Source organism: Solea senegalensis, linkage group LG20, assembly GCF_019176455.1.
Source record: "Solea senegalensis isolate Sse05_10M linkage group LG20, IFAPA_SoseM_1, whole genome shotgun sequence".
Lineage (NCBI taxonomy): Eukaryota > Metazoa > Chordata > Actinopteri > Pleuronectiformes > Soleidae > Solea > Solea senegalensis.
In genome coordinates, this window is record NC_058039.1 from 11377096 (window position 1) to 11403634 (window position 26539).

Below are 26539 nucleotides of genomic sequence, written 5' to 3' on the forward strand. Positions count from 1 at the left end.
GCATCATCAGTATCAGCAGAGTACTGGCACACTTGCCCTCCCCTATGTCCAGAAATGCAAATGTGCCAAAATGTGCTCCCTGGCTCCCAAAGTGCAGCACAAGTTTGGCTCTCTGCATATAGGTAGACTCTATAATTGGTCGAGCAATAACAATACACTTGCGGCACTCGAGTGTCCACATTGATTGTGATCGCACTCGGAGATCTCACTTATTCTCAGTGGAAACTGTCAGTCTCCAAAAAAAATTTTTGGCATGTAATCTGTGCTGAAAAGGTGGCACTTTTTCTATTTCAGGAACGAGCCTAGTAGGCAAAGATGGGGAGGCTGAAACTGCTGAGTGTTGGGGATGAGAGCACACTGTGCCGGGTATCTGGAAACTTTCCTCCATACAGTAGCATGTGGGAAATTGTACAGTATAACATGCATGACGGAACGCACACATGATCATAGAGTCATCTCAATCTCGAGTGCAGGCATGTGCGCATGTCAGCGTGTGCTGGAGTAGGCGGAGACTGTGCTGGCACATGGTGCCCTGCCATGTGTGCTCCTATGTGGGCTTCCTGACTCCCAGCCTTGTTGCAGATGGTACAGGGTCTCAGCACTCTGCTCAGCGGGGCACACTGACACAAAGCTTTGGCCACATGGACATGAATGACGTGAATGTGTTTAAAAAACAAAAAAAAGAAGAAAAAAAAAAACACTTGTACACAAATTAAAATTGTGTCAAATAAATAAAACAGTGGTGAACTATTAAAAACGAAAAAAAAAAAAAACTATGTCCTGTTGAGTCAGACAACACACCCTGGCAGGTGTCGTTGCAGCAGGGGAGCTTGCAAACAGTGAGCGGAGAAAAAACTGGCACAAGCACCCGACTGGGAGTGAACGCATGAGGTCCTGTCATGGTAAATAAGATATCAGTTTAACCACGGAAACCCTTGTCAGGTCATGTGATGGCAAATGCAATTATTTATGGATGTGTGTATGAAAAAAAAAACATACATAAGCAGGGCTGACAGGTATTCATTTCAAAATCAGCGTCAATGTTTTCACGTGCAATATCCTGCTTCATGGTTTAGAGAGTCAGCTGTCAGTTCCGGGGATAATCATCCTAGAATATTGAACGTTCTACCCTGTTGTTTACATTGTTGGAATGCAATGTATAAATACAATTATTGTGTAATAAGAATGTTTGCATAAGTGTCCACTGCCCCGCCTACATACCTCTGCAGTAGGGAAGAGGGAAATCCCAGGCAGCAGTGCCGGCCGAAGTGGCGAGGCAGGAGAGAGTGGTGTGACCCTCCAACACGTAGCCTGGGCTGCAGCTGTAGCGGATTTTGTCCCCGATGTTGAACGTGGAGCCCTGCTGGTGGCCATTGAGTAGCTGTCCAGGATTACCACAAGTGTAGCTGGGCAGAGCTGGAGAGGCAGAGAAGGGGAAGGGGAAACAAACAGCTCATGAGGCAATTGTCACGTACTGTATGTGCCTACAGGAGGTCTATATATATATATATATATATAAATATATATATATATATATATATATATGTTAAATGCATTTGAATCAACAAAGCTCTCCAGACAAACATGTTTCTTTGTCATTAGTCAAAAGACGACAGGGTTATGTGCCCCTAAAAATAGACACGCAAGGTTGCAGTTTTAAAACCACAGAGTAAAAAAAAATTATTAAACTATTAAAATGGAACGTGGAGAAAAGGGAATCATTACCCAAAGCCACCACCTTTAATCATGTTGCATTATCTTTTATTATCTCACTTCTTTTAATACGTTATATCATTTTACCATCTGTCAAACGTGACAATGATTCTATTGTGCCTTTGGTTTGCCGTGAGGTCGCCGATGGAAAATCCTTACAGACGGTTCCTGCTGCTGACGGGAGCAACAGAATGAACGCAGAGGTCAACGTGAGTTTTCAGAGCTCCCGTCCGATCAAATCTGCCAAAACTCGATGGGCGACCTTTTTCCTTCATCGAGTAAGAGAAGAATCTAAACCCCAAGCAACCAAAGAGCTCTTCAGAGTGAAGAGGTGGATCATTTTCCGTTGAACGCGTCAGTCACATAAATCTCTCTAACTGTGCAGTGTTTCTTGAGGTGAAGGCCTAAAACTGAGCACAGCAAGACCTCCCAACACTCTGCAGTAAAGGACGAGGGAGTGCATCATACAGATGTGTGTCTGCTGACGTCTGGGGGTGAAAGACTTCAGACAGTCATTAACTGCAAAGGATACGCCACACTATGCCCATTATGATGACGTGAAACATGCTCAAATCGAAGCCGATACTTCCATTTGTCCAAATACTTATGGCCAGTGCTGTATGAAAAACAAATGCTGGCTGACTTCATAAGCACTCTTCCCGATGCAGTGTATACAATTAAAGCAACTCCTGTTCTCGTACTCCCTCAAACGCTTCGGAAAACTGCGCTCTCATAGATTCCATGTTGACCAGCACTGCTTGTTCAGCCATGTACGCCAATCAGTGAGGTCAGTATGAACAGCGCGTTGTCTAATCGTGTGTTAATAGGCGAGGTTCAGCCAATCTCTCTTTCCTGAACTCTTTTTGCTTCAGCTGCTTTTCCCCTTTTAAATGAATGACACATAACTGGAGCTTCTGTTCTCCTTAATGGCGCACAGTGGGTGACCCAGAAAGAAGAATGGCCACGTACCATGTATGTGCACAACAGGACGTTTAGTTCGTGTTGCGTCTCAAACACATGTGCACCCTTTTATCTAGTTTATCGTCGCCGCCCCACGCGGTGAGAGAGCTGGCCAGAGCATGACTGCTCTGCATGAGTGCTGGACTTTGGATGAAACTCAGTCTCTCCACAGGGACATGGGCTCAAGTCCAGAGAGGAGCGACTGGCTCCTGCACAGTGACACAGCTCAGTGGCACCTTGCCATAACGCTCGATGTACATTCACATCTACTCCCAGTATAAATTGTTAAGACGCTTTGAAGTGTCCTATGCTAGAAATGAAAATAATCCAGTCGTCCTTCACTTTTTTATCTCCCCGTGTCACAGGCTAGCATGTACTGACGATATTACATTTATATTGAACTGACCAAAACATTTTGTTTGCTTTCATCTCTCTCTCTGCCTCAGTAAGTTAAAGCCTCCTCACAGCAAAGTCAAGCAAGGACAGATCAGTCATTTTACGCAGCAGTACATTCCGGGGTTTGAGCTGGTGGGAGTCACTGACTGGTAAATAAACTGCACAACAGTTGTGTGCGCAGTCCACCTGTCCCATAATATGAACTCTAAGTCCTAGATTTCAGATTTCACAAAGGCAACCTGAGCTGTGAAGCTGTGAGACATAAGTGGGTCTGCCTGGGTCCATATTAAAGATTCTGTCCATTGATGAGGGAGGGAGGAGGCATAGAGATGAAAACAAAGGAAATGCTGCACCCTTCCCACTGCATTATGCCATTTTACATTGAAAATTGGCCAGCTTGACAAAATAAATGCATAGGTAATGGCCTTTTAATGAATGCCCATCTTTCTGTTTTCAGCAGCGGACACAATCAAACGTTTCGTAGTACATTTTGACCACTTTGCATTTGGACATCAGCTGCCAGGCTAAAAATAAATGAAGTACTTTCAACCTTAGAATCAGGGCGTCAGCATTATCGAGTGCAAAACATGAGCAAAACTGGTATCATCGACATAAGACTGCAGTTGCACGTCATCCATTGATTTGGCAGCAGGTGCCGCGCAGTCACTTCCAACTCTGGCCTAAATGACACGGTGGTGAGTGAGTGGTTAACATATCCAGTTACTGCTCAGGTCCTCTTCCCTCCAGCCCTCATGCAAAACTCCCGATGACAGACTGACTTGTCACTTATACAGGGTCCACTTTTCCATCGCCTTTATTTTGACCGGGCAAGGCCACCATCTTACCACCCTCCCTTCCCCTTCACCGCCAGATTAACATAAACATGAGTACTGATTAACATACTCGCCACCGGGAGTGAGGGCCAGTATTCACATGCAGTGCGTGGCAGCGGCTGCACTGATCTGCCGCATCGTTCATAGCGGGTGTGAAGATCCTGTTCGCCTACTGCGGAGCCACTGCTATGATTTACATAAAATCATAAAATATCCCCTGGAATACTCTAAATACTCCTCTGCGCTCAACTAAATGCGAGGACTCTTCAGAATGAAGCCACACATCTGTCAGGGCTCCACATATATCAAAAAAGGAACTGAAATGCTGCAGTGCTTTTACTTCGAAACAGGATGTGTTGCGTTTGTGACACGTGAACAGTGTGATGTGTGTGTGAGAGAGAGAGTCAATCAAAGCCCTACTAACACCGCTGCAACATGAAATAGGAGTTGAATATTCTTCTTGTAGACCTTGCGACGATCAGTAACAAATAAATGTATTTGTATGACTGTGATTAGTGTAGAAAATACTGCCAGTGAGAGGATGTCAACTGAGGAGTTGGTCTTTTGGCGTGATAGGCTCACTCAAGACATAAGTTAATACCAGCTCTTAGGGTCTAAGGGTCTGAGGCGCTGTAGTTTAGGAGAATCTGCGGAGGTTTTGCATCATACCGTATTTTATCACATGGAACCAGCGTTATGAGAGCCCTGATGGTATCACGGCCCCACCTCGCCTATTGCTATGTGCCGTTGCAATGTGTGTGGAAAACTGTTTTCTGTGTGGATAAGGCCTTTAGTGTCTTAGTGATAACTTTTGAGTAAAGGTGGATTATGGTTTGGCCCGATTTTTCGACCACACAGTGTTGACACTGGTTGCATTCCGGTGAGATTTGCTACTGCTGCTGCCAGGGCCCTGAAATTGTACACGCTGGCATATTGGCATGCGTTTAATGGCAATGACTAAATGGAATGGGGCCATATACACCTGTGCTTTTTCCACTATGAGGAGTCAACATATCAGCTGTGGAGAAAGAATAAAGAGAGGAACCAAGCGAAACATATGAAGGGATAAATTAAATGAATGATTTCATTGCATTAGCACCGAGACGGTGAGCAAGTATATCCATGTATATACTTTATATTTGAATGTGTGTGTCTATGTGCGTGCATAGTTGTGCATGTATGTGATATTTTAACCCCCCATTCCATTCCAGGTTATTAGTTTTGGCAGTAAATTAAGTCTAATAGTGCCATTACTGGTGCAAACCCCAGAACAGGGCTATGCCGGGAGCACTGATGTGGCAAATACCTTTTTCTTTCCCTTTTTCTTTTTTTTTTTAACATGACTAAGACTCATCAATACCCTTTTTCATTTCCACACAGTGAGTTTATCTGTCGCCACTGAACATCAGGAGTAAAACACATCTATAGTATTTTATACTAAGTATCGAGGCGGCGACATTCATTGAGAATAATACACTCGAAAATCAAATTGGATTTTTTTTTTTTTCTCTCTCTCTCCGTGGTTTTTAGTCAGACCTGCTTTTCCTCTCAAGCAGTTTTGATACAACTGGAACGTTCTAGCAGAGAAAACAACTAAATACATGCAAATGAATGTCTCTTAAAAACAATAAAGCAAGGTAACCTCAAATGAATAAAAAAAACAAAAAAGCAAACGGTTTTTAAGCTTTGCACAGTGCATAAAAAAACAAGCTGTGTTTTTGTTTTGTTTTTTTCTTCACACTGTGTGCTTTAAAACACATTTATCACAACCTATTCCATTTAGCGCCACAGGCTAAATTCTAAACAGTGAAACAGTACGACAAAGGGAGATACAGAGAGAGAAACACAAGACACACCCACCCACGCATGCACACACAAACACACAAAGCTTGAGAGAAACAATGAGAAACAATTTCTAACAAGAACTGGTGAGAAGACATCACATTAGTCTCCATTAATTCCCTCTCCTGCACAGACTTTCTGCCAGATTTACAGGGGAACATAGCAACATTTAGTTTAAGTTTTAAAAGAAGAGGGGTGCAAATTACTCCTAGGAGCCTCGCTTCTGTCATCACACATAACATTAGATCCCATTGTTCCCCACCTCTTCCTCTTCCTCCTCCAAGCCCAACCCCACAACAGCAGAACTTATGTGTTTGGTGTCATGGCAGGTCCATATGTCACTGGGATGGGACACCGTGACATGGCCCGTCCCTGGGGCCTGGATGCTTTAAGCTCTTCCACTGCTGAAATGGCAAAGGATGCTCCTCGTCCATCAATGAACCAGACACACACACTAGCTAAGAGTAAAGCCATTCACACACACACACACGCACACGCACACACACACACACACACACACACGCTTGGAACAAGGCGCCTTGCCATCCATCACACGATCCATCCTTTACATCATCTACTTGCATTCCTTCATCCCCCCCTTTCCGCCTCATCCCCTCTCGTATGGGGAAAAGGACAATGTCTGTGATGATCTTTGACTGGGGCTTTAGTTGTCATCCCCTCTTTCTAAGGGAAGGGAAATATTTCACCTTTGCACGTACCGTGGAAACCATTTGTCACAAAATATGCTGCGACATAAAAAGACCGTGTGAGGCTTTTTAATCCATTCATTTTGTTGTTTGTTTGTTTGTTTTTTTAAATAGATGGAACAGCGTCGCTTAAGGTGGTAGATGTGATATGAGAGGGACTTTCCTGAGGAATCATAATTCTCAGTAGCTATAGTGTCAAGTCTTTTTCAATGACGGCGTGATGGTGCTGCTGTTGCAAATCTCAAGGTTTCAAAAAAGGCAGTTTGCTTAGCAACTACCAGGAAATGCAGTCCATGGAGGGAATCTGTGTTCCAACAGAGAACACAGTCCCTGAAGTGATGAAGAAATATGGCGAGATAAAGAGCAAAGAAAGGAAAGTGTCGGAGAGACAAACATGTGGACGCAGCAGCTGCGGAGACGAGCTAATCGCGGCGCAGCCGATGCAGCTGCACTCCCGACATCTGCCATGTATGAAGCCACGGAAGACAATGTGTGATTGACAGTGTAACGCAGCATGGAGACTGTTTACACACAAATATGCCCTGTGAGGAATAAAATGCAGAGACCAAGTAATGCCTTCGCTGTTTTTCATTGACATCCTTCTGTCTCGTTTAATTGCGCTCCGTCATAATACCAGGTACGTATTTTCCACTCAGTCAAACTTCCACCTTTGTTTAAAACAAAACAAAAAAAACAAAGCAATATGTGGGGAGGAGGCCGGCGCCTGGGGATATTTTAAAGTAGGGAAGAAAAAGAATATGCTGATAATAAGAAACAAATAGTTGCAGGAGAAAACAGTAATACCATCAACAGGAAGCAGAACCCTGCTGCAGCACCTGGCACTAAATTAGATTATAGCAGAAGAAAGCAGGACAGGGAAAGCCAAGATGAACATACAGATACTGGGTGTGAAAAGCAGACGTTGAATAAGCCCAATCTCAGGTTTTAAAGATTAAATGTTGGCCTCGGTACATCTTACTTCGCTCGTCTCCCATCGTCCTTTCTCAATCCTCCCCCTGCTTTTCTACGTCTTCCCCCTTCCTTTCCCACTCTCCATCTTCCTGATATGTACGTGGAAGTGACATTGCGAAATCGATCCCAACACACATGCAGGTGCATGAGCTCAATAAGCCGTTTCTGCTTTGTCAAGCACCGGCTCAATCAATGCCTCCTGTTTCCGACACATGGGTCAGACAACGGCTGCTGGAGACTCTCATCACTTTTGGTTAGAGAGCTTGAGGAATGCAAAAAAAAAAAAGGACCCCTCGTCCTCCTCTGAGTCCAAAAAAAATAACAACAACTCACAGCTGAGTGTGTATATGCAGGCATACTTTATGCATAATACAAAATAAATACATGCACCGTGTACAAATACACCAACTGGCCAATTTATTACGGGAAACCAGCTCAATGGATTTAGGAAAGTAGCCATTTTGACATTCAAAACGAGCACTGGAATGGGGAGGAAAGGTGATTTAAGTGACTTTGCACGTCAAACATCAGTGTTGGTTCCAGATGGGCTGGTGCGAGTATTTCAGAAACTGCTGACCTGCTGGGATTATAACACACACACACATCCCAAATTACAGAGAATGGTCATATATCCAGTTCTGTGGGAGAAAATGCTTTGTTGATGTCAGAGGTCGGAGGAAAATGGCCAGACTTTATGGTACAAACCCGGACGCCAATTTAACCATTTTAATGACGTCCCGCTGTACTTAATAATGAGTGACTGTTAACCACAACAGGTGCATATGTTTCATAGTTAAACTAAGATGAAGACAAATGTGTTTATTTGACTTTATAAAAGGGGAATTGCAGTGCGGTTGAGTGTCACTGACTCTGACCCTGCCTCTAGGTGACTGGTGGTAAAAAAAAAAATTCAGAAACTTATTTTAAACAGAGGAGGAAAGAAAAGTACTGTGTAACGTTTGCTTCATCATGTCCGCACTGCGATCTAAACTCAAATATGAAACAGACACTTATCCCAGTCGCAGTCTGAATGGTTCGGGGTGAGAGATCCAACTTTGAAATTTGAAATGTTTTCGACTTATCGGAATTAGCAGCATCTCGAGTTCTAGAGTGGGAGTTGAGGACTTCAACCTCTGTACCCACATGATCAAACATGCATATAAACACAGGCTTGTGTGAATGAACCCTAGATAGCCTCCTTTTTTTCCCCCAATACACACAACAGCAGGTGCAGTAACAACAAAAAAAAAAAAAAAAAGAAAAAGGGGGGAAAAAGCCAGTTGCTGTGTGGGAGGCTTTGAGCTGTGAAGGGGAGCTCATACAGAATTGATGGCTGCCGACAATGTCTGCACAACAGAATAATGTGCCATTCAGTAGCCATTCACTATATATGAGACTAAACTAAGAGGGATCAGGGAGCATGGGAGACCATGAAAGCCAGGAGACAGATGAGAGACGGGGTGGAAGGTGCTCGGAGGAGAGATCAACACATCTGTGCACAGCCTTCACTCTGTCTGACTCCAAGCATCTAAATCTCCCTGGCTTTTATGGGCTTATCCCTGCAACGACATGAGTCTTGCAAACAAAAATCACTGGAATCCCAAGGTCCCTTGAACACGGACATGGTCGGAGGCAGGTCACATACGGTACATCTGAAACGACCGGTAACGGCAATTGTTTATTGTCAAATTGTACAACTGAGACGGCCGTTGGCTGCACGGTGCCGGCGCATTAACACAGTGCCTTGTCCAAGATAATGCACATTTTCTAAAGAAACAAGGGACCCAGTTAATTAAGATTTGAAAAAAAAACTTCAAGAATCTGCTGCAGTGGAAACGTCGGCGTGACGTAGCACGCCGTTGAGAGTAAACTTGTCTGATATATACGTTTTCTAATTTCATTGAGAAAATAGCGCTCTGTAACTGTAAAAGGGGATCAGTTTATTCTCTATTCCTCTTCCAGCCTCATGCTGTCATCAAACAATATCAACCACCATCCACGGGAGGGAAAAAGGGTAAAAAAACCCAACATGAATAATAATCGTTTCAACACCAGCAGGTGTCAACGCGACGTACAGGCGACCAACCCTGCGTCAATGTACTTATAGAAGGTCTAAAAAACACTAAAGGCCTTCTACACTCACGATCATCCCTCCACATTTTGTCTCCCCTCAGCCGATCCTCTCTCCCTTGCTCTGCAGGTTGCCTTGGAAACTGTGCCCACCAGAGAGGACACAGTGGAAAGGGAGAGTGTTGTGAATGTGCAGGTTTGTGGGTAACTAACAATAAAACCAACACATCTCTTTACATGGAGAGCAGCAGGAAAAGAAAATCTATAAATCTTCATCAGTCCTCTTGAACACGTGCACTTTCCCCTCTCCAGGTCATCTCCCGGCAATGACAGCTTTATGATGTCATTTCATGCGTCACATGACAAGGATGTGGAGGTACAGCCTTGCGACGTACACACGGGGAGAAAATGCACCTCACTGTCAGTTTTATGATGACTCCTGTTTTTGTTTTTTTGTTTTTGCTGGCTGCTATGACTTTTTTTCTCTGTACTTTATAAAGTAAACACTGCTCGTCAGGTCAAGAGTCAAACGCCAGTTCAGACCGCGCGTCCTTCGAGTGACTTTAGCTTTCCCGTCAGTTTCGTTATCTGACTTGTGCAGAGGAAGAACAAAGAGATGGCTTGATGAGGTAAAGCTGCACTGGAAAGATGAATCAATAGTTTCATTAAACCTCCTTCATTTTCTCAAATTAAGGCATAACGTGTTATATTTGCAGGAAAGAAAACAAAACATCAAAACACATTTTCCCAAAGTACAACAGAACAAAATAGAAACATTAATACAATTTAAGAGAGATTTCATTGAATTACTAGAGCAAGTTCATCCCTGTCTAACCTCTCTCTCTCTCTCTCTATATATATATATATGTTGTGAGGCAAAAATGACCCCTTTCATCCAAATCCACTGACTCTAAAAACCAAAAGCTAATCCATCAATGATTCCGTTCTGTGACGTTGCTATCGATTCTCATCTAACAATGTGCTGTAGTGATAATATTATGCGCAAATTCTCATTATTGGCTGCTGCGTTAAAAGACGGGCACCCGTTGCTATACAATCAATACAACTGTATTAAATCAAATTAAATTAAATGTAAAGAACACATTCTTTCGGGATTAAATATTCTGTATCAGATGAAGCCTCTTAACTTTACGCAGCTCTGTATTCGGCTCAACCCCCGTCTCACAGCGTTGCCTTTAGTCTGTACGCTCCGCTTCCCTCCTTAAATCATCCTGTCATCCTCATTTCCCATGGTCACATTTTTTTAAACCGAGTGCCTGATCTGTGTGTATGGCAGCCGGCAATACATTACAGTTTATTTTTTTATTTTTTTTTATAGGAGCTCAGGTTGCCGGTGCTACCATATGAGCAAATAACCGAGTGATGATTCCCAATTTGAATGGACTGTGCGACCTGTGATTTAAAGCGGTGCCACTGGATACATTTGGATTGTTTGTTTGAATTTCCAGAGTCGCCCGATCCACCCTTCAATCATCAACAACCATATCAAGACCTCTTGTAAGACTATAATAGACTAATTATTGAATTGCAGTTATATGGGATGAGTCATTTAATTACAAAACCCATTAAAAATTGCTGTTTTTCCACACATGGCTAATGCACTGTGGCAAGACAGATTTGTACAATTTTGACTCACTTTGATAATGGCAGCACAATAATCCATCAAAGCGTGCCTTCCTCTCCCCGAGTCAACGCTCTTCTTATATTGGGTTTCCCCAAACACACAGTTTTTTTTTGCTTTATGTCCATTTTTCTATGAGCTTTATAAAAAAATTCAGGTCTCAGCCCCAGAAGAATCCGGGTTTAATGAAATGGGTTTAAAAAATCCACATGCTCATCCGACTGTCACTCAAACTACATCACATAGTATCTCGTGTAAATCTTTAAAAAAAAAAAAGCCAATTTTACCTCCCACCTTACGATTACAGCGGCGGCTTGCTTAGAAGATCTCCACGTCTCCTCCTGTTGACACACATCTCAGCTTGCTCCCCAGTCTTTGCATCATTACACCGCGTAGCAACCATGAATTAAGGCCTCAAATAAAGCACATGGTGATGTCAAACGCTGGGTAGGAGACAAAAACAAACAGGTGTGCCTTCACCCCACGCTTGGATGACGGCGCATTTTTTTTTTCCCCCTTCCCCGCAGCGTGCTTGTCAGGCACACACGGAAAACACGGCATCTTTGTGTGTCTTGAGAAGGATATTCGTCTGCAACATTCTGCGGTGCGAGGTTTGTGATTGTTTGTTGTTGTCCTTTCTGGGTTTTTTTTTTTTTCGAAGACACCTCCCGATTGTCTCGCTTCCCTCCAGTAAATCAACATGAAATGACCCGAGCTGTCTCTGTGCCGCGAGTCAAAACAACGGAAATGCAACCGAGTGCGGCAAACATTGATTCTCTATAAGTGAAGGAGAAAAAGAACAAACAAAGCTGACCCATGTGATTGCATTCAGGGAATGATATTTTGCAGGTGTGTGCGCGTGTGTTTTGTTTCTACATTTTGTAAAGATGTATCATCGCAGCGACACAATCCGACTCAATGCAATACAGAACAATATTGACGGATATATAGTAGCAACTTATGATGCATACAGAGGTTTGACTATACTCACAACTTCCCAGAACCTTACGTTTGAACTTTGACTTTTAGGTGGCTAACAAGTGACTACTCAACAGTCGATAAGGACTGAGAGGGATGAGTGGGGGGAATTGGTAATGGCTGATCGATAAGTCTGGTCTGATGTATGGCTGCACATTTACACCGGCCTAGTAAATGGAGAAATGATTAAACACAGCAGCCAAGAAGGAGCCCGTTGATTGATATCAATTAAAGTGATGGGAGAGAGAGAAAGCACTGGTTACTCTTCATAATGGTATTTCATCTTAGACGGTAACATGCACTGCAAGGGAATCCTAATGATGTTCTAGATTGCTTACTGCTTCATGATAAACTGAGTTTATAGATCGGGATTTGACACTGTTTTCCCTTCAACGGCTGAATACGTTCTGGATCAGCAAGCTGCCACACCAGAGAAGAGAGTGAATGCACCATTCTAAACGACGCCACTCCACCACACCGGATGCAGACGTCTGTACGTTCCTGTGCATCTCCATAACAGCAACATATCGGCCACCCACCCGCTGCATCCGCCTCCTTTACGTGCTTCACTCTCACCCACCTCCTTTCTCTCTCTACAGCTGTGTTTTCATTTAACTGTATTGCAAATTTCAAGTGGATTTTTTTGATAAAAGGAAAACGCACGTTTATGTGTTTCCATCAACTGTCGTAAAGCAAAAAAAAACCTTAGACGTTTGTTCACCAAGATACGCTTTGTTTTGTAGTAAAAAAATTCAAACACAATGGAAAACACCATAAGTCACACAGCTTCCTGTCAGACACCGCACACAGTCGACTCTTGTGCTGTTTGTGTGTCTTCAAAAAAGCAAACAAAACCATGTACAATGAATGAGATTCCAAACGCAATCACACACTTCCAACATATTGTGCACACATGAGCGCACACTCATGCGTATGCAGCAGCACGTCTCTACCAGATCCCGGCTCAGAAACAATGACACCCTAATTCGAAGACAATATAGGCACTAATCCACACAAAAAGGGGATTGTTCAGTGTGACAAATGTGGGAGTGATGGGTAAGAAAAGAGTTAGTACGCTAACAAGCAATGGAGGCTAATCCTGATGAGAGATAGAGGCCTGGAAAGGGGAATAAAAAATGGCTAACAGGAAGGGCAGGAGAGGAAGTTGGAGACTGGATGTTTGGTTCACGCAAAAATGTTAACGAGCAATACACAAAAAGCACATTAACAATCCTCCACAACACGAGCATGCGCACATGCATGCGCGCGCAAACCATACATACAAGGTGACTTATCCGAAGTTTATTCCTTTGATATAATTGGCTTTTGCGATTCGCGCTGGCCCAACTTCAAAAGCTCGGCGAAGTAATTCATTTACTCTGTGACTGAAAAATAAAGTGTGTCATTTGGATAATGAACTCACTTTTATTGAGGACATTGAACACGTCATACACAGGACTGAATTCACCCCAAAAAAAAACAACCCGTCTTTGAAAAAGAGGGGAACTATCACCCTTACACAAGTGGCCTGATGGGGGTTACCTCGGGCTGGAAATAATTACATCAAAGTCCATCACCCAGTGGGCTGAGATGACATTTGCAAAGGTGCTTAATTACACACTTCCATGAAGTGGTGGAATAAGTGTGCCAGGCCGCGACGTGACAATAAACAGTGGAGGGAAAGAAACAACACGAGCAACCTTTCGGAGAAGTCAAATAAAACAAGAAGAGGGGATGGTGTGTGCTGGGCGACATTTTATGCAGTCAAAACAACAGCAAGTTGGGTTATCGGTGTTTCTTGGGAAGCTGAGCTCACTTACTAAAAAAAAATGCACTAGCTGTGCATGGGTCTTGACCTTGTTTTCACCAGAAAGGAGAAATTGCTGCGTGCTTATTTGGCCTCTGTCAAGCAATACTACCAGACATGGCTGAGGGAGTGTTTCAGTGCATACCCCAGTAGCACAGGGGCGTGCGGGGACAAGAAGCATTTATCATGTACTTTGCACAATCCTGCTATTGCCTCATAATCTAAACACCACAATTTTCAGTATCACAAAGAGAGTTGCGTTAATCCGTTTTATGTTAACTGGTTTGATAGTGGCTTTAAGGTAGCAGACAATTTGTTTTCATGTGAGAGTTACAAAAATCCCAGTCTTTCAAACTAAACCGAGAAATGTGTGAATCAGCAAGGGAGCGAATTCAGCCCCTGAATGACTCACTGCTCCGCAGCGTGCAGCACAGGTGTGCAGTGGCTGCAGTAATGGTGGTTAGCAGTTGGTTGATGTCAAAAAGTCCAAACTGACTTTGATCAGATTACTAAGTGGAATTGGGGTGAATGAATCATTCATATCAACGCAGATCTCAGTGATAAGAACTACCTTGAGTGCGGTAAATGTGCACAAACTCGGTGACCAAAGGAGAAAAAAAGTAAAATAAAGATGTACAACGGGAATGAGTTAAAAGTATCAAGAGCCAAATACATCAATTGATCAAAAGACTTTCTTGTTTGAATTAGTTTCAAAGATTAACACTGCCGTACTCTCGTGTCTTTTGATCTGCATCTCTTCCTTTGAGCTAACCTCCCTCTCCACCAGCCAACGTTTCTACCCCACTCCCACCCCCACCCCACGTCTCCTTCAACATCTCCCTCTGCCTTTGTTTGGATGCAGTGAGGGTAGGCCCTGTCTGCCAGTGTGCGTCCTGTCAGTGTGAAGGCAGCAGAGAGCGCACTGGGCCTTTCACACAAGCCAAACAAAGACAGACATGCAACAACCGGTATGTGCAGTGTACAAGTCCACTGCACACCCTTGCATGCACACACAACTCAGTTCCTTCTCCACGTCTGCCACACAAATTTGAGGGATTTAAAAATTTTAAAAAGTCAGTCACAAGAACAAGAACTCTGGATGCATGCCTGAAAGCAACCGAGACTCACTGATGTGAGGCATGTCGCTCAGGAAGACTGACCGATGTCTGGACCGCACATCACTTCGATCTGAGCAGCGCGTACATGACCTACTTGAGTGGCATCCACTGCAGAAGCGTGCGCATATATAATAACACACACACACACACACACACATGTTTATTTGATTCTCAAATCACGTACTGTACGCTTGCTTTGTCCATGCTGTATGAATAATTTTAAAACCCACCTATACATATATTTATACGACGAGTGCATCCAAAGCGATTTGCTTTGCCTGTATCGGTGTTTATGTAGTTTCTCATTCATGCCCGCGTTGTTTTGATCTATGTGTTTACACAGAGGCTCGCAAGTGGCTACTTGCGATGTAAATGCCTGCTACGAATGGACAATTATATTGATTATTGTCCCGCCCGGCGAGAAACGGGATGTTTTATTGCGTTTGTGGGCAGCTGTGTGGAGAACGGTTGTCATATAGGAGGTGGACAAATGCACACAAGTGCATCGTGATGTACTCGGAGGCACCGCAAACAAACTCCAATGAAGCCACGGGTTCATGGGCAAGCGTGACCTTTTCAACACGCTGACCAGTGGAGGCCACGTTTGAGACGGCACCCCTCTGACCACGCGTGTCAGCGGGTGTGCGAATCCGCCCATGTGTCGCGAGTGTTCCCTTTCGCCTTATCTCGGGAGCACAGACTGACCACAGACGGGACCCTGTCTTGCTGCCCGTTCACCCAAACAACAGATAGAGGCCAAGATGGAATAAGGGTAGAGACCAAACACACACACAAAAAAAACAAAACAAAGTGCATCTCGCAGTGCTGTACAGAGCAGACTTGTCTGCCGATGACTTGCGGGGAAATGGGAACTGTCAAGAGCTCTCTCAGCTCATGTCAGTTCTATAAAAAGCTAAAATGGAATACAGAAAATATAAAAAAAGAATCCCCAAAAAAATGGCTCGGATGTGGGATCCAGCATCAAATATTAACATTATATGAAGCGGGGAGAGAAGCAGCCGCTCGTGTTTCAGCGGCTTCACTATCATCTCGACTCAACCACAGCAGTGATTTCAGGTTTCGGAAACAACGCGATGCACAATTACGTTTCAACTAAGTGCAAGGAGCTGGGATTTCAACCTCACCTACCTCTCCGATGAGCATGCACATGAATTATTTCTGTTGAGCAGAATACGTTTTACTGTGTCTGTGGAGAATAACACAATTTGTTTTCTCTCTCTTATATCACTGTGCATTTTTCAAATACATGATCTGTGCTAATCAACACTTCTTGAGAGTTGCGTCATGTTGTCTGAGGGAATGACATGCTGATGTTGGAGACTGACGTGGGAGAGAGAGAGAGAGAGAGACAGTCATAACAGTCTTCATTAGGCTGACGCAGAACTGCCGCTCAACAATCACCGATTAATTGAGTGTCAGAAGCATTTAACGGTCAGACACGCTGGCAGCCAATTCTCATGCCAGACACTAACAACATCTACAATCTGCCACGGAGGACGCTCTCCTTACACGCGCACACACACACACACACACACACACGTGTGCCAGGTGATCCATAATTTCTGAGAAAATACATGTACTCATGGCCGTAACAGCTGGCCTTCCATTGTGAGTAAACGCCGCACCGTGTGAAGAAATGTATCCAGTATATAGATAAAGGACCAAATTATTGTTTGGGAGCCGTTTTTAATTTGAACAGCGAGTCTATGGCGACATTAGAATGCCACTGTGCTCTCGGAGCAGGTGTGCGATCACACTCCTATGAGAAACAAATTTTTTTTTTTGACTGTAGACGTTTCGAAATTTCATGTTAAGTGAAGCTTTTGTCGCGCAGGTGAGCGAAATATCAGGATAGGCTCGGAAAAATAAACGAGAATCTCATCCAGTTCAAAAAAGCTAATTGGAAACAGATGCAGAAATGGTTGGTTAGTGTGTGTGCGTGCGTGCGTGCATGTGCGTGTTTATTTTTTATATGACTTCATCGGAGGCTTGCAAGGCTAACAGTCAAATAATAACTATTCAATAAAAAAAAAAAGAAAAAATGTTGATGAATATATTTCCTAAGGCCAAGGTTTTACCTTCTTTGAAGCTAAAAACAAATAAGACTGAGTCGAAACGACGTGGACCCCGTTGATTTCAACTATCACATGCAGTGACAGTTCTCAGCAGGATATGGTTTTTGGAAACGGAAACAAAAACATCAACTTTTATAGGTTTCTGTTAAAAGCTTAATCGCACTCACGGTTCCCATTGCGTAATCCTAATTTCTAAAAAAAAAAAAAAAGGTGCCAGTTGAAGCAGTACACGGCGTCACGGCAACTCAACAACCCAGATCAGCAGATGCATCTTTTGAGTGCATTATACACAGCTTTATACACAGATTTGCTGAGACTCTTGAAACTTCTGTGCACCCTGAAAGGCGAAGCATGCGTGTGATGCAACATTTCACATCTGCAAAAGAGGTCTCAAAGAAACGCGACATTTCCAACAATGCCCTCGATGTGTTTTCTTTTGGGCATGGGCAGGAACATTAGAGTGCACTGGAGAGCCGTGCTTCCTGCAGAGTTATTAAATAACCAGTAAGCAGCGGTAATAGGACTAAAATATTTATTTCTTTTATGACTATGCTAAAAAGAAAATTGCCTCCTCATCCCTTTTAATCTCACATCATAATTAGAGGTTGACTTGTCACGGCAGCACAACATGCCAGTATACCATGCCTATCTCCAAATTTAAATTATTATGATTATTAGTAATTGTCACCGTCGCCTCACTCATCGGAGACGTCCCGGCAGATCTTAAAAGCCGAGCTCTATTTAAAACCGTGCAGCTGTCGGGGAAGGGGAAGGTAGCATTGGATGTCTGGTTATCGCAGCTGAGAAAAGGGGCTGCACGTGGATTTCACACACACACACACACACACACACACACACACACACACACACACACACACACACACACACACACACACACACACACACACACACACACACACACACACAGCAGTAGTGTGCGCTCCTTACATGTGTTCATATATTTGTAAGCGTCATTGCTCCGTTTACACAAATTCAAAGCACAACAGTTTCAATTTGATTAAATCAATGATGCGGATCAGCGAGCATTAAACACCCCACACACACACACACACACACACACAGCACTCCAGGTACTTTCTACTGTCTCTCACCAGACATTTAAGGTAAAGTGAAGTGAAAAAGGCCACTTAACACCTCTTAAAGGAATATTTCACCAATTTGTATTTAGTATTACTAGAATAGGGTCAGTATTTTTGAAAAATTGTGCTTCCCAACCTCAGTTTCCTCAGAAAATTCGCCATTCTTTTTTGTCACTGGTGGGCACATAACAAAGAAAGGAGTAGTATTCCTTTAAGTGTCACCACGGTGCCTTTCCTACATCGTCTTTGGGTTGATACGAGGTTCACGAGGATCAGACACATCAGATATTTGAAAACCAATTTCTATATTTTACTGGGGCCATATTCTCCAGGTTCTCCAGTTTCCTCCCACAGTCCCAAAGACATGCAATATGGGAATTAGGTAAATTGGACACGAGCTTGACCATAGGTGTTATAGGCACAGCTACGGCAATCCTCATGTGGAGGATAAAGCGGTAGAAGATGAATGGATTGTATGTATTATGTTCTAAAGTGGTGAATACATGGACATTTCAAATCAAAAAGGCGATTTAAAATCATTCACAACAATCCTCCTTTGGACAGACAATTAGCAGGTAATAAAACCCCGTTTCCCCCCCCTTTGAGAAAATGTGTGTTGTTAGATCATGGGGAGAGAAAATTTGATTTACTCGGTCAACACACTTTGGTTTGGCACTCTCCTCCGCTTAAGAGGAGGGGCCTCGTTTTTCTTCTTTCAATTAAGCACAAGACTCATTCAAGCTCCAATGCCCCCGCTCATCACGCTCATCGACTCGGCCCCCGCCTTCCTCCTTGCCCATGCCGATAGGATCATGAAAGACAGGGACGGTGGCTGAAGGGGAACAGATACAGGCACTATTCTATTGTCGATGAGGGGTCATTGCTGTGTGACAAACACTGTAATGTGACTACACCTACGGTGAATTGCCACAGAACATACTCTGTATATTTATTCATAGAATGATTCTCATGTTTTCCCGAGAAACATAGACTACAATGTACAAGTGTAATGTTTAAAATGATTTCCATGTCAGACACCTGCAGAGATTTAATGCTAGGGAGGCAGGCTGCTTGAGTCGTGCTGCAAGGCTGGCTGTTTTTCTTTTCTTTCTTTTTTTTTTTCAGCTGACCCAGTTGGGAGGCACATTGACTATGCAACTAAGACACTGACGGAGGAGAAACTTGGCAACACATGACTGGATAATCATTGTGGTACTTTAATATTCAAGAGAGGGAGGCAGAGTGCGGGATAACAGTTGGAGAGGGGTGAAGAAATACTGATGGCGCCGAGGTTGAGATTTGAGGTGAAGAAGACAAAAAATAAAGGGAGGGGAGAGAGAGAGCAGGAATAAGCGAGGAGAGAGAGAGAGAAAAGATCGTGAGAGACAACGGCGCAATGGTAGAGCACACGGAATGCAGTAAGACGGGATAAAGCTTCTATTCCCAGTAGATATTTTCAGAAGCTCAGCACATGTTTCTAATTCCCTTTGCTTCTGTTAGACTCCTCCTCTGTAGCTACAGATTAAACATGAATAAAGACTTTTGTGAAGAGATGGGGAAGAGAAGGAGAAGAATAAGACCAAAAAAGGAGTCTGGTGGTTGCCATGGTGACAAGAGGGGAAAAATTCCAGAGTGGTCTCGGCCATTACACGGTGTGTTGAGGAGATGGACTATGCAGCACTTAGACTTATTGCAGTGTGGGCTGGAACAGAGCAGATATCTAATATAGACGAGATGGGCTCACACCAAAATGGTGTATGGTTCGTGCAGGCCTAATAAAAACGAGGGTACAGGAAAATGCCGAGGTTTTTCCTGCCAAAAGCCAAACCGAGAGAGGCTGATCAGTCGAAGAGAGCAAAAAAAAAAAAGATTATTTAATAGAGTGAGTCAGTTTATCAGAGGGATCCTCGGTGGCATCGACGCAGAAGGCACACACACACACACATATGCACATACAGTTTGTGCACAGAGACATAATCAGTGTTACATTCACCCCCCAATCCCTCCTCCCACTGCAAACAAGTACAGCCACTCTATTTACGCCAAGAATAGCAGTTATTGTCTGTGACCATGCGGGGGCTCACACTTAATGGATGAGAAAAACAGCTAAGGACAGGGCAGTGGTTTCTTGTCCAATCACGGGGGCCTCAGGCTTCAGCAGGATGAAGGACGGCAGGAAAACAATCATTTTGTCATGACTAAAAAAAGCCAAGCTTGTCCCCCTGCATAGAATACATATGAATGTATCACTATTAATATGTATTTTTTGTTGCTTTTGCACGGAAATAAACTTTCGGTGACAGGCTTAGTTACGGCATAACTTGGTTCGTGAAGGAGTACAACCGATAAGGACTTATTGACGATTACTTTCTGCCAGACAATAAACAATATCATTTACTGTAAGATTTCAGTGTGCATATTGTCTTCTGCTTTCCCCTGTTGAATTTTATTGCTGTGAAACTGTGCAACATTGTGTAGTTACGGGGGGGATGATTGCGCAATAACATATTTATTTAGAAGAATCTCTGGCTCAAACGGAGTGTAACAAACTACTTCTATAAACAGCAGTTGTAGAAACAGAGAACACCCAAGTCCTGCTGCTTTCTGTGAGTGGTTGAATACAGGAAAATGGATGCCAGGTTCAACGGGGACATTATTATTTAAGATCACCAGCTGACAGACACCAGGTGCCAGAAACTTCCTGAAAAGATTAGCTGTGAGGTTTAATCGGTGGTACGTTCAAATATCACTGACGGCTGGTGACATAATATTACTCGGCAGCACTCAGGGCTGAAGAAGCCTCTCGGCTAAGAGACGAAACATCTTCACGAAATTGAAGTCCAGTTGCTGCAGATTCAACGACTTTTGGCGATATCTAGTACCCACTTTGACCAAAGCTTCATGGTTCTTTAACAGATCTACCTCCAGCACAGGAGTCCTTGTGGAAATAGTCTCACAGAACTACACACATATATATATATATATATATATATATATACACATATATATATATATTCCATATAATCTCGACTGGTTTGGCACCCAGGATTTACATCATTTTACAAATTCCCTGTGAGTAAAAACGCTGCCAAAGATTTCAAACACCACCAAAATGAGTAAATTACAGCATTAAACTGCAAAAACAAAAACGCTTGTCAAGGTCAGAACATATTCAAGTCTAACCTAGTGTGATATAAAGGAACAGCACAACAATTGCCTCTCAGCAGAGTTAGGAAACTCCTGACAAAAATGTCTCTTTGAGCTTTTATCGGTGGTTTTATTTAGTCACGCAATGTGGTCCCGGGCCTCCCGAGTCGCTTGATGTTGCTCCATCGAGCCACATCCCCACGTTCACAATATCTCAGAAAGACTGACAAACCCCTGTCAGGTAATTAGCCTAATTAGTCACTGGCTTGTATTGCCTTTCTCCTCCCTAGGCTCGCCTTTCCCTCCTGCGTGGGCTTGAGGAGTGCCATCATTAATATCATCCCACCATGGGTCATAAAGCATTCCACGTCACTGTGATAAAGGTCCCTGTCCCGGCCTGGGGAGGAAGCGATGATAAGAAAGCGGGATTGAATGGCTTTCAATTAAATCATCTGATGATGCAATTATAGTTGGGAGTGCACGGTTACCTTTGTGCTACGACATGAATCACAGTGTTCCGAGGATTCTCTCCTTCGTGCTTTGTTTTGTTTTTTTTGTCTTTTCTTCATTTGTACGTCAAACATCAGCAGGAGACGCTCAAAATGACGGTCAATTATCAACATTAGTTGATAAGCAACAAAGTGGAGATACTTTATGGATGCCTTAAGGTTCCGTCAAACAGTCACAGATCCCTGTCTGGCAAAGTCCTTTGACTACATCACGTCGTCATGCAGCAGGGAAACAATATGCAACACTTATAATTGGTTCTGTTGCCAACCAAAACAAAAAGTGAAGTCGTGTTACCTTCATAGATGGCTTTAAATCCCTGCCCGCTGACTGCGTAGTCGGATAGAAGCCACAGTGTGAGCTTGGAGCCTGTGCTCACAATGGGTGAGGGCAGCTGGAACCCCGTTAACCTGAAAACAAATGGACAGAAGGACAATAATGGTCAGTCAGAAAAAAAAAAAGTGGGGGGGCAATCAACTGCACAGTTGGTTGCAAGGTCAGGTACGAAACCCTGCTCGTTCCATCAGGCCAGCTGTTCCCTTGGGCATTCGGGTATATTTTTTTTTTTGTTTGTTTGTGTGTAACAAAACTCTGGATCATCCACAAATTATTAAAATGCCAAGACCTCAAGAGGAGAGAAAACACCTCAAAATATTCTTCCTTCCCTTCCTTTAGTGAAGAAAGCAGAAGTGCAATCATAAAATCCACAGTGGATTACAAACACAGCAGCCTCTGTGGGAAGAGAGCCGACAGATGAACAGACAACACACATAAAACCGGCAAATTCTGAGTCAACAGACGAGGAATCAACTTGAAACAGTAAATACTTGCTATTTGTAGCTGTACTTCTGAAAACCAAAGTACTTCACTGCTCGTCTATCAGTAAAAACAATCTACTTCTTTCAAACTTAATCCCTCAATCTTCCACTTGTCGGAATAATTTCAGTGGCGCTACATATTTAGCCAGAAGCTAACATAGCTCATAAAATAGCAGGGTGGCTGGTAGTGGCCGGTATCTCCTGCGGAACACTTAGCTATGAATGTCATCTCAGTAATGTAATGTTATCTCCTCTGAATCAGGTCTCCCGCAGTTTCCCCGTTTGTGCTGCAGCTGGTGCCTCCATTTGCTGAAACCTCATTCTGAAGCAGTTCTAGAAGTCTAATGCTGGTCATTTACAAGGTGTCTCTCTTCACTTCCAGCATGGACACTGTCAGGTAAGAGCTGGCTGGACAGTCTGATATAGTCATTTCACATATTTTAAACGAATGAGCTATTAACAATACAGTTGTGCTCGCAACAGCCCAAGACATGTTTCAGTGACAATGGCATTGTTGCTTTTACAGTCTGCAACTATTGAGTATTTTTGGATTTAACATTTTGTCTTTTCCTGATATCCAACCAATGTGATTCCGAGCAGTCTCGGAATCACATTGTACATTTCTTATTTACTGGGGTAAAGTCATTTGCAGCAACAAGACTCGGGTTCGTGACCTGGTTGGAGTTTGGATGTTCTCCCCGTGTGTGCTTGGGTTTTCTCAGGGTTCTCCAGTTTCCTCCCATAGTCCAAAAACATGTAGATTTGGTGATTGGACACTCTAAAGTGAGTGTGAGAGTAAATGGTTGTTTGTCTCTATTGGCGTGTTTCCACCGGCTCGCCTCGCTGTTGCGTTTCTACTACTCTGGCGAGGTTCCAAGCACGCTGAGCAGGTACTATGCGTGACGTCGCCAGACTGTCGGCCACTGATTGGTCAGAGTGCTGTCGAGCCGAACAGTGCCGAACTGTCGATCAGTTAAAAAGTGAGTTAATGTGGAGTTAATCTCCAACAATTACCAGGGAAATGTCAACATTTGCGCCGGTCACGGAGCAAGTACTGATTCAGTTAGACTGAAAACAACAGCTTTACAAGTAACTAGTCACTCGTTTGTGTGTGTGTGTGTAAAACAAAGTCACCGCAGTGATGACTCCGCCCACGCTGAGTAGGTACTGTTTTTTGTAGTGGAAAACCAACCTAAACCGTGCCGTGCTGTGCAGAACCGGGACCATTACATTACATTACATGTCATTTAGTAGACACTTTTATCCAACGCGACTTACAATGGAATTGAGTACAATCAGCCATGGGTGGAGTCGAATTGCGACCATTGCAACCATGTGTGCGACCTTTTTCGCACACAGGGACCAATGTGGCCCTGTGATGGACCTGCCCAGGGTGTACCCTGCCTTTTGCTTTATGTCAGCCGGGATTGGCAGGGAACCAGCGCCTGCCCCCAACCACCGACCCTCATGTGAAGGACAAAGCGGTATATGATGAGTGAGTGAGTCACGGATACTACATCGGTGTCCCCTGGTGGCACAAACATCATGTGCACAAAGCCACGTTGAATTGATAGATTACAACTACATACGAACAAACGCACATATGTTTTATTTCCATCTTTCATTGAAGGTTCAGTGTGTAAGTCTATAGGTGAGAGCGCAGATTGCAACAAAAGGGAGGACTCCTGCGTCATATACTCTACTAAGTTATGAAAACCAAGTTCTATTTTTGGATAATACGTTACATTTCTTTCTGCATGTTAGCCCTTTAGGTCCTCCTATATGTTCAGGAACAGAGCATGTGGTCTCAGTGAACCGCCATCGTCTTGCTTCATTTTCGTTCATCACTTCGTCAGTCACGTGAGGTTCTCCTGAGATAATTGCAGACTCGCTAGGAGAAGAAGATGCTTAATAAAACACTGTAACAACTAGTGTGTGGCAAATTAAACCTCTGAGGGACCAATAAACAGTGTACTAAAATTATGTTGGGAACAAGCTACATAGTTTGAGTAATGAGTCTTGTCTTATTAGCTTTCCGCCGCGGCGTTTACCACTTTCACATATTAAATCCATTTAACATGTTTGCCACATACTGAAAGACACACGCATAGCGCCCATTGCCAGATTCATCTGGATCGAGAAGAATTTACAGATTTTAATCAAGGACAGTGTTGTTCACATTACTTTTGGCTCCTCTTTGATATTTCCTTTCCCAAGTGTCACTTTAATTTTCATTTCCTGATCCCAAATGTGCCACCTCAAGGCATATGTAGCCGACTCTTTACAGCCGGTTACATGCCTCCCTTTAATCCAATTGTGTTGAGAGGGCCCTAAATGTTTCACTTATACACATTAATCATCGCAATGGAGGTGGAGGAAAAAAGCTGCAAAACACCAGTGTGGGAGAGATGAATTAGACCAAAAAGGGAAGACGACTTAAATGTATGCATGATTTCACTCCCCTCTGTCAGAGCGTCACGGTGGGATATCAGCTCAACGGAGGGACACATGTTCATGCAAATGGCCCCTTCACTGACCGCAAATTGAGTTGGAAAGCAGCCATCTTGTTTCAGCAATGCACTGCGAGACAGGTGGGGGTTGAATGGAGGGACTGATGTGGGCGGTGGGGTGTCCGCAAATGAGAAGGGATTCTCGTCGCATCGGAATCGTGAGCGTCTAGTAAAAACCCAGACGTGACCCAAATCCTTTTTTTTCTGAGCTATAGGGACCAAACAAGATGGATTCTTCCTACAAAACAGGCCTCACATGTGAGGAGAGATTAAATATTGTCATGTGATACGGACTGCGGCACACTGTGCAGCCTGTATTGTGTGTGTGTGTGTGTGTGTGTGTGTGTGTGTGGGGGGGGAATAAAAAGATGCGAGATATGATTGCAACTGAGCGATACAAAAGGACGGATATGCAGCGCAGGTGTCTCAAGTGAGGGGTAAATTGATAGAGGTTGAATCAAAGGCAGTGACGGACAGGAGGGGAGAGATGAGGAGACGGAGAGAGTCGAGGGTAAACATACAGTTTGGGGGTGAAAAAGAAAAGAAGCCTTTTTCATGTGTCCTGTGTCTAATTTGTCAAAAAGTAAAGATTGGATTTATCGGATAGATTGATTGATCGGGAGGCTGAGTAATCCAAGCAATAGGGACCTCTAAGGAGAACAGGTGTGATGTGTACATGGCTGCATCCACATTGAGATTATATGCCGTGTGTGTGTGCATGTGTGAAAAGAGCAGAGGTCTATTAAGAGGGCTTTCCACCTGAGTAGCCTCAGCATCATCTCAATGAAGAACCTCTGCTTCCAATTATCCAACCACTGCCCATGGGAACAAGGGGGGGAGGGGGACAGACAGTATATTTGCAGAACCATGGCCATGCAGGAACCCTGTAGAGGTATTATAATGAGGAGATGGCGGCGCTGAGACGCAGGGTGAGGGAGGGCACCAAATGGAAAGCTGGGAGGTGAGAAAGACACATCGGTGTGTGATAAAATAAAAACCATGAGGCTACTTTGAGCGGGGCGAGGAGGATGAGTCATGGAGAGAGAACCTCCATCATGAGGCTTTCACGGCTACTCTGGGATTCGGGCTTACGTATTCACGCAGACGCACTCGCACTATTCCTGCAAGCGTCCCCGCGCACACTTGCGTTTGTGACCCCAAAAATATAGGAGTTTAGCAGGAGTTTAGACTAAATGAGGTCATTCATCCTTAAAAATAAGTATCTCTCTCTCTCTCTCTCTCTCTCTCTCTCTGTGTGTGTGTGTGTGTGTGTGCACTTGAGGTGGAGGATAAGGATTGTGCTGATGCAGCTGATTTTCCAGC

At 43.7% G+C, this 26539-nt stretch overlaps 1 protein-coding gene across 1 annotated transcript in view; it reads right to left on the bottom strand.

Annotated features, from left to right (window-relative positions):
- Positions 1-26539, bottom strand: part of csmd2 (CUB and Sushi multiple domains 2) — a 222569-nt gene that overhangs the window by 159675 nt on the left and 36355 nt on the right. The window contains exons 3-4 of the mRNA XM_044052677.1: positions 22186-22298; positions 1222-1416 (exon numbers count right to left, since the gene is read on the bottom strand). Coding sequence (XP_043908612.1) covers positions 1222-1416; positions 22186-22298 — 308 coding nt within the window. The remainder of the gene's footprint in view (positions 1-1221; positions 1417-22185; positions 22299-26539) is intronic.